General features: G+C 36.2%; 1 protein-coding gene across 1 annotated transcript in view; it reads left to right on the top strand.

The window, feature by feature from the left end:
* Positions 1-14,237, top strand: part of LOC149808236 (cytoglobin-1-like) — a 41,616-nt gene extending 27,379 nt beyond the window's left edge. Inside the window, exons 2-3 of the mRNA XM_089975285.1 lie at positions 2,212-2,449; positions 13,501-14,237. Of these exons, the coding sequence (XP_089831411.1) occupies positions 2,212-2,449; positions 13,501-13,674 (412 nt within the window). The 3' untranslated portion in view covers positions 13,675-14,237. The remainder of the gene's footprint in view (positions 1-2,211; positions 2,450-13,500) is intronic.
* Positions 14,238-14,459: the final 222 nt, after the last annotated feature.

The following is a 14,459-nucleotide window of genomic DNA, read 5'->3' as shown; positions in this document are numbered from 1 at the left end:
AACTGAGTTCGAATCCCGATGAAATCCTAAATGGAAGACGATGACGTCGGTTGTAACCTGAGAAGTGCTCTTGTGTCAACAGTTCCTTGTTGAATCACATAAAATATTATTCCAGTTTTGAATTCAGTATAACTTCCAATAAATGTTTATATCCATGAATTTTGTAGAAGCACTTACGTATTTCCAGGTTAAAGAATCACTTGATATTCAATAAAATAAAATTTCAACTCAAACTGGTCACAACATATTTTTGGAGCCCGACTGAACAATCTCTATAGTGATAACAATTATACACAAGTTAAAGACGCAAAACAGATTCACAGATGGGGGTCAAGAAGTTATATTTCAAGAAGGAATAGACGTTTGTTACATGATAATTATCACGTCGTCCAGGTATAACCTTGACATAACTTAATAATTCTTACTCGGAGAAAGAATTAAAAAAAAATTCAAAAAATTGTTTACCAAAACTGTCACTGGTTCTGAATCAAGGTCAGAAACTAGATGCAGTGTTTCTATTGTTACGTGTTTATCGATGTAATAAAAAGTCAGGTCAAACAGAACTGAACTTAATTCTTAAAAAAATCAAGTCCAGTAAACAAAAATACATTACAATAACATGTAATGAAATAAAAAAATTAAAACTAACAAACTAATAATTAAATTACGTATACATAACAATGCTTAATTATAAACCCTTTTGTTCATTTATAACTGACTGTAGAAATCGCATGTATATTCAGCGTGCATGGCATACTAGTTCGGTTTTCAACACACGATAGGCAATACATGGCGGCGAGTATTTCTGGCGGAGGAAGAACCCAGAAAGATCCCCGGAATATCCCCCCAATCTTTCGTACATAAACACGTTGGTTGTGCCCAAACTCGAACCCACGTGGACAGAGGTGAGACGTGTGAGTAATTTGTAAAAAAAAAAAAGGAGCCTCAGACCACTCGACCACCAGAGGCCCTTTCACACGCATCATATCAAAACTAGATCGGACATCGTTTCCATATTACTTGTAATGAGTCTGTTTTAGATCCACTTTAATATATAAATGAGTTCGGCTTCATTTATTTACACCGGTCTTAAAAATTCACTATAATACGCCATTCATCCCCGAACAGCAGTGGTGTTATTCCGACGAGGACAACAATGTTAGTACAATAGCAACAACAACAACTGCGCTTACTACTACTATTCAAGAATTGTGTGAAACATACTATTTATTAGTAGCGGTCGTGCTAAAAGTTGTAGTATTAGTAATGGTAATATATGTTCTTATTGTTGTTCAATACATCAATGTATTAATAGGGCCATCCAATGAACGAGATTTCCAAGCCATTTTATCGAAGACGACGACGATACTTAGTCAGTTAAAGGCTGTAACACTGTCCAGCTTTGCTCAGGATTATTATCCCAGTTTGATACTCCTCTTTTTAAGGTCCAAGAATTTCTTACATAGTAATTTAATAATTACGATTGCTTCATTTTTGAAAATTTTCAATCAAACACACGCTTATTCAAGTACAAACATATACGTTATTCACTCGTATCAGTGCCTACACACGTATCAGTGCTTTTTTCAAAGTTATTATTGCAGGGTAAAGCCAATCGGCTCTGAGAATTGTTTAAGAAAGCTTAGTTCAACACTACACTAATATTTACTAGTATTCGTGAATCTTAATCGTGTGTTTGCCTAATACATACTGAGTTCATGAGATCAATGTAGTTTTGATACGGTAATTACCAAATGTTGTACCTGGTGCTAAAATGTGTTGTTCTTAGAAACCTAATATCCAGTCATGATGGTCTCATTTGCAAAGCGGTCTCTTTAACCAGGCGATCAATATATATTGGAGTTTTCCCTTTTCCGTGCTTAATACTACTAAGGACGTCTGCTGATATATGTATATATATATATATATATATATATATATATATATATATATATATATATATATATATATATATATACTCACTGACCGCCATGTATATAGTCCATTATGTACTGATAAATGGCTGTTAAACCCATTAAACTAAACCAAACCAGTCAGTTAGATAACAATTTCTTTTCCCTCCAATTGATTTTTTTTTTCAGTGGAATGGGTACAGTTAATGTGTGTAAAACATTACATTCAGTAGTAATACTCACCTGTTGAAGAATGCTTCCGAAATGTAATATATCTTACTGATTCTTCTCCTTTCAGATTTTTTGAGAAGGAGCCAGAATTAAAAACGCTGTTCCCTAAAATCATTCAGATAAATAATGAAAACAAACTGGAGTGGGAAATTGACAAGGAAATGCTTCAGAAACACGCTGTCACTGTCATGGAGGGGCTTGGTGCGGCCGTAGAGAGTCTGCATGATTCGGACTTCCTGAATAGTGTCCTTATCTCGATAGGTCAGACGCACATTAAACGTCATGTCAAGCCAAATATGTTACGGGTGGGTATCGCATTCAACTGAACACTTTTATGATCGAGGCGGGATGCTTTAAAACCAGCTATATGCATTAGAAGAAAAAATAAGCGAAGCAAAGAGATTCTTAGTAGGCAGAATTTTCAAAACTATTTTGAAATATGAATATATTTTTTTAAAATTACTATAACTATCTAATATTGAGGCTTCTGTGACGATAAGCTATGCAAATCTGACGACAGCACAATCAAGGGAAGCAAACAATAGCGTACTAAAGGGGGGGGGGGGCAGGCGCCAGAGGTCTTGAGGCGCCCAAATAGCTGATAAGTGTTTTCGAAAATGACCAATACTGTGTGTTTCTATATTCGCTACTCTTGAATCCCGACCTTTCAGTAAATTATAAAACGCACCCGTATAAAAAGAATTTGCTCACTCATTTATGCTGCCAGCGTGTGCCTCATGAACAAACTTCTACATCTGCGCCCTCAACACCCCGATAATCCTCTTTTGCATCACAGTGAGCGAGATGGATGCTGACATTGATCAATACTATCGTCTAGGCACAAATCAGTTAAAATATACCTTTGTCATCAAATCCGTGAGACAAACACCATTCGTTAGATTTAAATGAAGGGGTATGTGGGATTATATTTTTGGTAAACACCTGCAGATAACGTTAATTTCAAATAACGCCAATTTCTTTTTTATCAGTTTTTTGATTTGCTTTGATTCGTGTGTGTATTGCGAACTATGTATTGCATTCGGTGGTGATCGACGACTTCAGAGTTCAACACGTTACGGCGATTGTTGCTGAAGGATCATGTTTCTTGAGTTATCTTTATTTGCGTGGCGTTTTATTAATAAACAGAAACATGACTCGTGGATTCGCTTTGAAAGGTTGCTTGAATTTGGCAAAAATGATTCATATTTTGTTGTTGTTGTAACTACTATACAACAATATGCGGTAGATTTTATTTTGGTTTTAAACCAGCGAAATTGGAGAGCGCCGATTTGATGAAAAAATTAAGTTTTATTATATATTTTCAAACTTTTAATTAAATGCCTCCGTTGTAAATTGTTTTATTAATATGCATTTTGTTATATGTGTCTTCACTCCGATTAATGAGCTTAATGTGGAAATGACTGACATGCATACAGTGGTGCTTAACTGTCGTGTGTGAATGACCGAATTAGATACCATGAAAAGCCACCAAATGACATTAAATTGCAGAAAAATCGTTTCGGAGAGGGCTCTGCCCCGAGTCCTCCGGGGGGGGGGGGGGGGGGCTCACAGCGCTTCCCAGACCCAAGCTTGTGGGAGGGACCCTAGCCCCCTCATGAGAACCTTCCCATTCGGGCCTACTACTTTGGCTATTCGGGCCATCATCGTCGCCGTGGGCGACATTTACGCCACTGGTCCCGTAAACTATTTACCCTTAGTACGACACTGGAAGCAAATTAACGAGGTGAGTCTGATACACTACCAACGAAGGTCTCCTTGTTTAATGTAGTAAAAAAAACAATTTCCACAATGTTTTAATTACGTATCTATCGTATGTTTTGTACTTCTTTTTTTTTTCTCGAATGTATAAGGTATAGACTATCTGTAGATAATCACCAGTGCCGAACTACAATTTACTCTGTAGTACATAACACCTCGCTTGATAGAAAGAAAGATACGAGTCAATTTGTAAAATATATTGATTTTGTACTATATAAATTTTAGCGTATTCATCTATTTGTAAGCATCATTTCGTACCTCTGCTATTCATATCTGTTTGTTGACACCTCTTAGCTCCGTCCCAGCATATATGGCTGGTTAGAACTTAGAAGTGAATCTGGAACACTTGTTAATGGGTGTCTTTGAAAAGATTTCAAATAATGACATTTTTAACGGTTGATGACATTTCCAGGTATAAATGACTGATGGATGAATAACCACTGACTTCTGAAAGTGTAGCATACTTAAGTTATATAAATAAACCGTATTAGGTAATACAAACTGTACTACGGAGCATTCCACTCAATAATAATTTCCTGTTTAAAAGCGTAAATTCCATTCAAATAATGGGTACAGCAGTATGTAGGCCTGTGTCCCCTACATACGCTACACTTTTCTTGAAATGGTAGAATGCTAATCCTACTGTTTGGTTAAGATTGTTAAATGCCATCTTTATGATTTGGAAGCATTCGGAAGAAGAACTACAAGGTGAATTATTTTTCATCTGAATACTTTTCACCCAAAAATTAAATTTACTGATCCACTATGCAGGTTTCGTTTGTAGATCTAACTGTCATATTAACTTCTGATAGTACAGTCTCTGTAAATGCTCAGATCAGTGAAACTAATATCAACCAATACGTATAATATTCGTCTTCTCATCCCAGGTAAAAATTGTATTCCTTAGAGTAAGACGAAAAGATACCTACATATCATTTCAGACGATTGTTAATTACAACATTTTTGAATGAATTAAAAACACATTTCCAAAGTAGAAACTATCATGTGTTACGTGTGTCATCATCATCATCAGTCTCATGACCTAGTGTGGTCGTCGAGGCCCTGTGCTGCTGAACACCTGACCAGTTCCCTCCACTTGTCTCGATCATGTGCCAATGCCTGTGTCTCCGCAAAACTTTTCCTGGTCCATTCTGTGATGTTGTTAGTCCACATTTTCTCTGTCTACCTCACCTTCTGCCACCCTGGACGCTGCCCTGCAGGACTGCTGTGGATAGACTGTTGGCTCTAGTGACATGGCCATACCATTTCAGCTTTCTCTTTTTGACGGTGGTGAGGAGGTCCTCATATTGGCCTACTTTGCGCCTGATGGTGTTACGCACATCTTCATTTGTGATGTGGTCCATGTAAGAGATGCCAAGGATGATTCTGTAACATCTCATTTCAAGTGACTGGATTCTTCGTTGTAATTCTGCTGTCAGGGTCCAGGCCTCACATGAGTACAAAATGATTGAGATGACTAGAGCTCGCAATAGTCTGATTTTAGTTTTCAGACAGATATTCTTGCCTCTCCAGATGGGTCTTAGCTTTGACATAGCTGCCATTGTTTGTGCTGCTCTTGACAAAATTTCTGCTCTTGATCCGTCTTCGGTGATTATGGAACCAAGATATTTGAACTGGCTCACTGTTTCCAGTTAATGTCCTCTGACTTCAATCTTGGCTGAGATTTGTTTGCCACTATTTGTCATCAGCTTTGTCTTCTCAGCGCTTATCTCCATGTCAAATCTGGAAGATGTTTCATCCAGGTTCTTCACTAAGGTGGCAAGCTCGTCTTCACTGCCTGCCAGCCCATCAATGTCGTGTGCAAAGCGGAGGTTGGTGATGTTACGCCCTCCAATGCTGACTGTCCCACAGTGGTTTTCCAGGGCTTCGCTCATGATGCGCTCTAAGTAGATGTTGAAAAGCGTGGGTGACAAGAGACAGCCTTGACGCACTCCCACTGTTGTCTGGAACCAGTCCCCCACATAACCTTGGGAAATTACTGCACTGGTAACCTTGGCGTACAGCTGCTTGATGATATTGGTTAACTTTTGACCCATGTTATACTTCTTCATTGTGGCCCACAATGCCTCATGCCACACTCTGTCAAAGGCCTTTTTGAAATCTATGAACACATGATAGATGTCTTGTTGGTGTTGCGAGTACTTTTCACACAAAACCCTGAGGTTGAATATTTGTTCTGCTTCTTCCACTCCGGAACCCAGCCTGTTCTTCAGCGATTATTTCTTCTGCTTGTGGTTTCAGTCTGTTCAAGATGATCTTCAGCATTACCTTACTAGCATGGTTGATCAAACTGATAGTTCTGTAATTTTGGCACAGCTTGAGATTGCCTTTTTTGGGGAAAGTTATAATCAGTAACTGGGTCCATTGTGTTGGCCATTCACCTGTCTGCCAGATCTTGTTGCAGATTTTTGTTAGTAGCTCTTTCACTGATCCCCCCCCCCCCCACCCATTCTTGATAAGTTCAGCTGGGATGTTGTCTACTCCAGCTGCCTTCACATTCTTCAGTGCTCTTATTGCTGACTCCACCTCTTCTTTGAGAATGGGGAAATCGTCATCATTTGAGGAGTTTGGAACTTCAAGCACCTCTGGGTCTCCTGTGGACTGATGGTTGTAGAGTTCTTTGCAATACTCAGTCCATCTTTCTGCAATGTCACTCGCTTCCTTGAGGCATTTTCCATTTTTGTCTTGAATGGTACTGGCTCTTGGTTGTTTCTGTCTGGTGAGGTCTTTCACAATTTGGAATGCCTTTTTGCTGTTATTCTTTGTCAGACTGGTCTCTATTTCTGTGCACTTTTGTCCAATCCAATCTTCTTTTGCTTTCTTCAAGTTTTTTTCTGATATTCTTGTTTATTTCTCGGTACTCCATTGCCCCTGTTGTGTGTCTGGTGTTTTTGAGTTCTCTTCGGGCATCACACAACTTCAGAATCTCTTCCGTAACCTAGGGTTTTTCTTTGGGCGATGGAGGCCACTGATGTCCTTGGCAGCTGCTGTCATGACTGTGTTGAAAGTGTCTGTCGTCCCTTTGACATCACCATCCATCACAAGGAGTGGAGCAAATTTTCCTCCAAGTGTGGCTTGGAACGACTTGCAAATGTTAGGGTCCTTCAGTTGTTCAAGGTTGAATTTGAGCCCGATGTTCTTTGGTTTGTTAATTTTCTTCAGCCTCACTCGGAAGTTCATAATCACGAGGTCGTGATCACTCCCAACAGCAGCACCTGGGAACGTCCTTGTTGTTACGTGTGTAGGCTCTTAGAAAACGTAAAAAGAAAAAAGTGAAGACAAAAAGTTTTGTAAAATTTAACAAATAATTTATTTCGCTAAAAGAAACAAGTTAAAAATGTGAAAAAGAACCTCCGGTTTTACGAATCAAATCCAAAATAATCCAAGAATTAAATATGAGAAGAAATTGAGTTCGAATCCCGATGAAATCCAAAATGGAAGGTGATGACGTATGCTGTGGTCAGCGTCGAACTGATGTGTGAACAGTTCTTTGTTGAATCACAGAAAATAATATTCAAGTGTTTAAATTTTGTGCAAATTTTGATAAACGTCCTTGTCCAAGAATTAATTTAGAGCACAAGTATTTCCAGGGAAAGCAAAACTGAAATCCAAATAAATTGAAGAAAGCAAAATATTCATCCCAAAACTGGTCACAACATAAAACACTTAAACTTCTCAAGTGTTAAAGCAATAATGACTATTCTTTCTCAAAACATCAATAATAAATCTAGCTATAATGCAAAACAGATGCCCGGACGTTGGTCAATCATCTGAAAAAAACTGAGTTTGAAACAATTGCTACATGTTATTTGTCATGTACTCCAGGTATGGTATTGATTCCTCTTTATGAATCTTACTCTGAGAAAGAATTAAAATAAAATTAAAAAACAATTAAATTAAATCAAGTAAATTAAATCAAATATACATAACACTTCCCACATAAAAGAAAAAGAATGATTTCTACCTTAGTAGTCTTTGATTTTTATTTTTCATCTTGACGATGAAGGTAAAGGGGTAGTGATCACTGAACACAATAATCGAATAAGGCGCTGAACTAATGTAAACTTCAAAATGTTGTAATGCCAATATCAAAGCTAAACATTCCTTCCAGATTGCTGAATAATTTCTTTGGTGCCTTTTAAATTTCTTAGAAAAAATAACACACTGGATGATCAACACCATTTTCGTCTTCTTGAATCAATACTACTTCAATCATTCAAACATCACTTGCATCAACAGACAATTTAAATGATTGGCTTAAATTTGGAGCTGTAAGAACTGTTGCACTCTTAAGTATGGCCTCAAAAATATCAAAACCCTTCTCACATATTTCAGTCCAATAAAACGTGTTTTTCTGGATCAATAAATTTGTCAGGGGTTCAGCAATTATCGAAAAATTGAAACAAAAATTCCGGTAGTATCCATCCATACCCAAAAATCGCATTAGTTTCTTTTTACTAACAGGCATAGGGAATTCAGAGATAACCTTGACCTTACCATCTATAGGTTTAACTTGTCCTTGTCCCGCGATATATCCTAGCAATGTTACACAAGCACAGCTGAACTCACTTTTGCATAAATTAATTGTCAAACTTGCATCAGTGAGTCTGTCAAAGTATTTCCGAATTGTTGCTAAATGTTCTTTCCAGGTGTCGTTGTAGATGATGACGTCATTGATGTAAGCATAACAGTTATCTAGACCAGAGGTAATCATATTCATTAGACGTTTAAAAGTACTAGATGAACATTTCATGCCAAACGGCATCACTTTACACTCGTAAAGTCCATCTTGAGTCGCGAATGCCGAAATTTCCTTTGCTCTTTCTGTCAGTGGAATTTGCCAAAATCCTTTAGGAAGATCAAATTTGGTGACATACTTGGCATTTCCGATTTTGTCAATGCAGTCATCAATTTTTGGTAATGGAAATGAATCTGTTTTAGTCACAATGTTCACCTTCCTGTAATCAGTGCATATACGGAAAGTTTTATCTGGTTTCGGAGCAAGTATACATGGTGAACTCCAGTCACTTTTACTGGGCTCTATGAAATCATTCTCCAGCAAATACTGAATTTCTTTTTTCAAGTATTCCTGTCTGAGAGGGTTCATTCTATACGGGTGTTATTTCACAGGTTCGGAATTTACAATTTCAACGTCATATAATTTTTTTTAGTGTAGAAACGTTTGGAAATAAGTGCTCGCATTCAAATAATAACTGTTTAAGTTCATTCCTTTCTTGTTGTTGCAAATGCGAAAATTTCTGGTCCAGATTATCCATAATATCAGAAAACAATCACCAAAACAAAAGATTGATATTCTTATCGCACCTTCTCTCGTTATTGTTTTATTTTGTTTTTTTCACGCAAACATGTAGTCCTTTCGTCCTTCTTTTCGCGGTACGCTATGGTATATTATGCTTGCATCCATACAGCCAGGAAATGCATCTTCCGGCAGTTTCTTTTTAATTTTTCCTCATTTGCTCAGATGATTTGTGTCTTAATGGAAGATAGGTGACATAACCTTTCAATTAATTTTCCGCTATCTCGACTATCCTTCCTGTTGGGCGTTTAATTCCATGTGGCTTATTGGATTTCCTTCCTTGTATATTTTAAGGATTCGTTTTACACTGCCGGGTTTTGGGGATTTCTTGGTATCATGTAGTCTTACAAATGCTTTATTTTATATCATTTTTTACTTGCAGCTATGGTATTATCTCTCAGTGTGTCCTTGTCGATCTCATTAAAAACATCGCTGTTCTCTAGTTCTTGAAAAAAATGTTAAAGCTGCTTTAAAAATCTAAATCACACACACACACACACACACTTTTTAATTTCTAAGATAGCGTACGTCTAAATGATAAAGATTCGGGGATTGTTGCTCTGTACACGTGAAAATATATATTAGAAATTGAAAAGAATAAGCTTGGCATGGCATTGTTTATATAATTTTGCGAAACAAATAACTTTGCCAAACGATTTTGTTTAAGCGTTAGCAACAGAACTACAGAGGCACTGAAGCTACGCTTAAATAAGGCAAATTTGCTTCTAAAATGTGTGTGAGTATGTATATGTATGTATATATATATATATATATATATATATATATATATATATATATATATATATATATATATATATATATATATATATATATATTCTGAAGAAAATAAAATGCAAAAATGCAGATCTTGTACAATCCAGACAGTTCTTTCAGGACCTTATAGTCGCCATGCCAAAAATACCAAAAGCTGGAAAGTACATAAGATTCAAAAGCATTACAAAGAGACACATAAGTCCCCACTATTCTAAGGCTAGCATAAAATATTTAAAAGCATGGCAGAAAAGAAACATAGGTCCCCAGTGTTCTAAGGCTGCTGTAAGGTTTCAGTTTGTTTCATATCTATTATTGACAACTTGAAACGTCTGAGATATCTGGTCGTGTCCGCTCCTTTGGAAGGACACATGCATACCATTAGGTCCCTGCTGTTTTCTTCTAAACGAAATTACATGATATTGATTTTGAAGTTAATGTGTTCTGGTACTGTTTGAAAAGCTACGGTCTGATTCATTAAAGCTTGTATCACTTGTATAAGAGTTGTCATTCTCGAAATATACAATTTGAAAGCTATAATGCAAAAGTTGGTATGCGTTTGCACCATCCGATCTAATAAAGAATAATAAGTTTATTAACAGGTTCATCTGAAGTATCACAGAGCTAACAGCATATAGTAAATTTGCTATGTGGCATTATTTTAGCGAATATACATATTATGTTTCGATTTATTTTATCGAATGTGCCGTGCTGGACTCGTTTTAGTTGACAAATATTTCTTGAATTATAATAGCTAACTTTGGTCTAATTTTAGTGGACTCATATGATTAGAGTCCTTTTAGCCAGCGTACATCTGTTGACTGTTTTGTCGAAAGTATATCTTTGGTGTTATTTTATTGAACGGGGATATCTCAGGTTTTTATGTTAGTTAACTTACGTACTTGAGTCTATTACAAATGTAATGTTGTCACATATAACAAATTTTATTATAAACTTGAAGAATAAAAAAGAAAACATTATATTGATGTCGCTACATACTTCAACTGTTATATTCCTATTATTCTACCCATAACCTAAGCGCTTTTGACATTATCTTAGCTCAGTATGGCCGAAGCCTTGTTTCAAAGACTGAATCAGATTTTAAAATATTTACCATATTTACTAGCATGTAAGTGCAAACTACATCTGCAACTGCAAACTACAGGCAACCAAATCTGCAGTCGCCTAATCGTCGACATATCTGGGTCTGTGCAATTTGTTAGGAGTAATCATTAGAACAAACAATATAGACTGATCTGCAGGCGTATTTTTCTAAGGCAGATCACAATATGTATTGTGTGCAGTTGGCCTCGACATATTAGCGAGTACTACACAGTAATAAATATCTGCAAAAATCTTGTGTTAACGGATTTCATTGCGTTGACGAAGATGGAGAGCTGTGTTGATTATTCCAAGAAAAGCGGACTTCAGTTGCTTTTGATATGGTAGATACAATAATTTGTTTTATCAGTGCAAACTAACTGGAGCACAAACAGTTGTTGAAGGATGATTTCTTCAGTCTAGTTAATCAGGTACCTAACAGTTGAAGGATATGATATACATTACATTGTCATTTAAGATTACTATCACTGCCGTATAAAACATGGAAGCCACACGCATACCAACCGAATCAATTCTAGTATTGTGCAAAGTTTGCAAACTGAACAAGTGAATAAATAATTAAAACTTACATGGACTACATCTCAAGGAAGTGATATATACACAAATGGAAAGAAAACATATATGAAAAAAATGCTTTGACCGTTCCAGTTGTAAGAGTATGCAGAAGACTGAATGCTGTATGCAGATAAATATGTAATCCCATTTGTACTCGCTTATAAGATGCGTCTAGCTGTAAACGACAAAGGTCCTGATTTGCCATAGAATAAGGCGCCTGCAAATCAGGTTTACCTTATTTGTTCTATTAATTACTCCTAACAAACTGAACAGACCCTGGTCTGCCAGCGTATTATGCGACGACACATCTGGGTTTGAGTAGTTTTGAAGTTGGACTCGACTTATAAGCTAGTACATACAATACTTACCACAACAACAGTCTATTGACATACCTTTTCTGTAAATTAGGGTTAACTTAATACACGTCAACAAGGTATTTCCTGAGTAAATTACGCGTAAGTAGGGCAAACAAACGAAATCATGTCTTTCATCGCTAAATGGACATTGGTGTTAATACAGAGACCACAAAATACCCACCCATAATTATCAGTTCAATCGTGTCTGCAAATGTCAATTTTCAAGTTAAGTACTGAAAATGTAAACGTTGCTAAGCGTTATGTATATTTTGGAGAATGAAACTGAAATATTACTTTAAAAGTTTTTATACGCCGAATCATTCACCATTTAAAAGATATATAAAGAAATAACTTTTTATAGAAATATCACACAGCCAGTGTTAACTGATCATAAACAAGGACACTACAAAATAACTTATCAACTTCTGTCGCCCATACTGACATAGTCTAAAGACCATTTAGCTGTATCTCTGCTGTGGAACTTCGCAAAAGTGCTAAGTTTTGTTTTGTTTTATGTATAATTATAGACATTCAAACAGCAGCTTGATAAAATTCCAACATAATTACACACTCGTTTACAACACCTAATCAACGAAGCAAACGTGTTTCCGTAAGCAACAAGGAAGATTCGAGGGTTTTCGCATACATGGAGCGATATTTACATTATTTGTATATTGTGTCCCTCCTGCAAGTCAACTATCAACAAATCTGCATTAAAACACAGTGCCGTCTCCTTTAAAGCGTCATTTCAATTAAGATGACCATATTTTTTTTATGTCTTAAGATGTATTTCAAAATGCATTTTTTAAAAAATCAATTGGTGGTAGATAATCAATAAATTATATTGTTGGTACTGTTAGATATTGTGGTTTAGCCCTGAGTACGTGAGATTCGCAAATTCGCCCCGTTAAATTTCGGATTAGCATACATTATTCTAGAGTACAAACACAATAATCCATTAATGTTAGTTATTTTCTTTCATATGAAGGTTGAGAAATGAAAGTTCGTTTATACTTGTATGTACATGTATGTTTTTCTCTGTGCTTGCATTTGCATGCCATTCTATAATTATAGCCCGTGCCTTTATTAAACTATTCAGTTCTATACTTTTTCGTCAACTTTATATTCGATTTCGTAATTATCTTCTGGGAATAGTTTCATAATTTGGGTATCTTTTGTAAGACATGTAACTTAAAATTGTGTGCTATTTCATTGAACCAATTTTTAGCACATACCCATTATGGGATGAGGAGCTGAAAGATGGCGCGGAATGATATCAGTGGAGGTAATGATGGGAGCATATGAGATCCTATAAAACTATATATTGCTCTGTGTTTTAATCACACTGATATCTTGTGGGTCTATTGTGATTTTATATGCATCTTTCCATGTTAACAATGCAAGGTACTTATTTCTATTTCCTTTTTGTTTATAGAGGTTATGGCCAGCTCTAAACCACGGTCTACAAAATACACTACAGGAGAACTATACAAAGGAAGTGGCAGACGCCTGGAATAAAGTCTTCACCTACATTTGTGTCTACATGAAACACGGGATGGAACATCCTGAAATTGACTTTGATAGCGAGGGGAACACGGTGTTAAGATAAAATAGACGATGGGCACGTATCATCAGAATACTTGTTGTCCTCATTTCGAAAATAATTTTAATGCATTCGTCATAGCATATTGTTTTGTTTTTATATCGTTTATTAGGACAAGAAAACACTATATTAATGTCAATCTCGACATATACTTTTGCTTTTCTATAGACAAACTCGAACAAAACTTCGGTCACTAGTGTATAGAAGGAGGGAAAAAAACTCAGGAAAGATGGAACTCATCAGACCATAGTGAGGCGTCATGTAGCTTCCAAAAAGTTCGACCTTTACAAAATGAAATGTCGAAAACGTTGCTAGTGAAACTGTCATGTCACGGTGCTCGTCAACCGGTCTTTTACAGTAGTCAAATTTATCATTTACATGAATTATTGTCGGATTATTAGCAAAACCATGGTATATACATAGATACTTAGTAACATGGAAATATGTCATTGTGACCAGTGTTTTCAAATTAAAAGCAATGATTCATAAAATGATGCAAAAGTAAAGTATTGGTATGAAAGCCTATCCAACAAGAAGTCAAAGAAGCGAATAAAAATTGGTAAGAGTAATTTCCCCGTGTGATTATTCTAGTTATGTCGAGAACACTGGAAAGTCAGATTACTCTGTCATAAATCTTTATTCACCGTTTTAAATAAAAAAAAAAACCCACAAAGAAACAAACAAAAAGTAAACATTAGTCAGCACTGATGGTGGACGTTTACTAAATGCAGTTTTGCCTTTTCTCTTTTTATGAACACTCTCCCTTCATAGAAGAACATAATATGGAGAGA

The sequence above is a fragment of the Sinohyriopsis cumingii genome, chromosome 1, assembly GCF_028554795.1.
Source record: "Sinohyriopsis cumingii isolate HCF-2022 chromosome 1, ASM2855479v2, whole genome shotgun sequence".
Classification (NCBI taxonomy): Eukaryota; Metazoa; Mollusca; class Bivalvia; order Unionida; family Unionidae; genus Sinohyriopsis; species Sinohyriopsis cumingii.
This window is presented reverse-complemented; position numbering and strand designations above follow the sequence as displayed.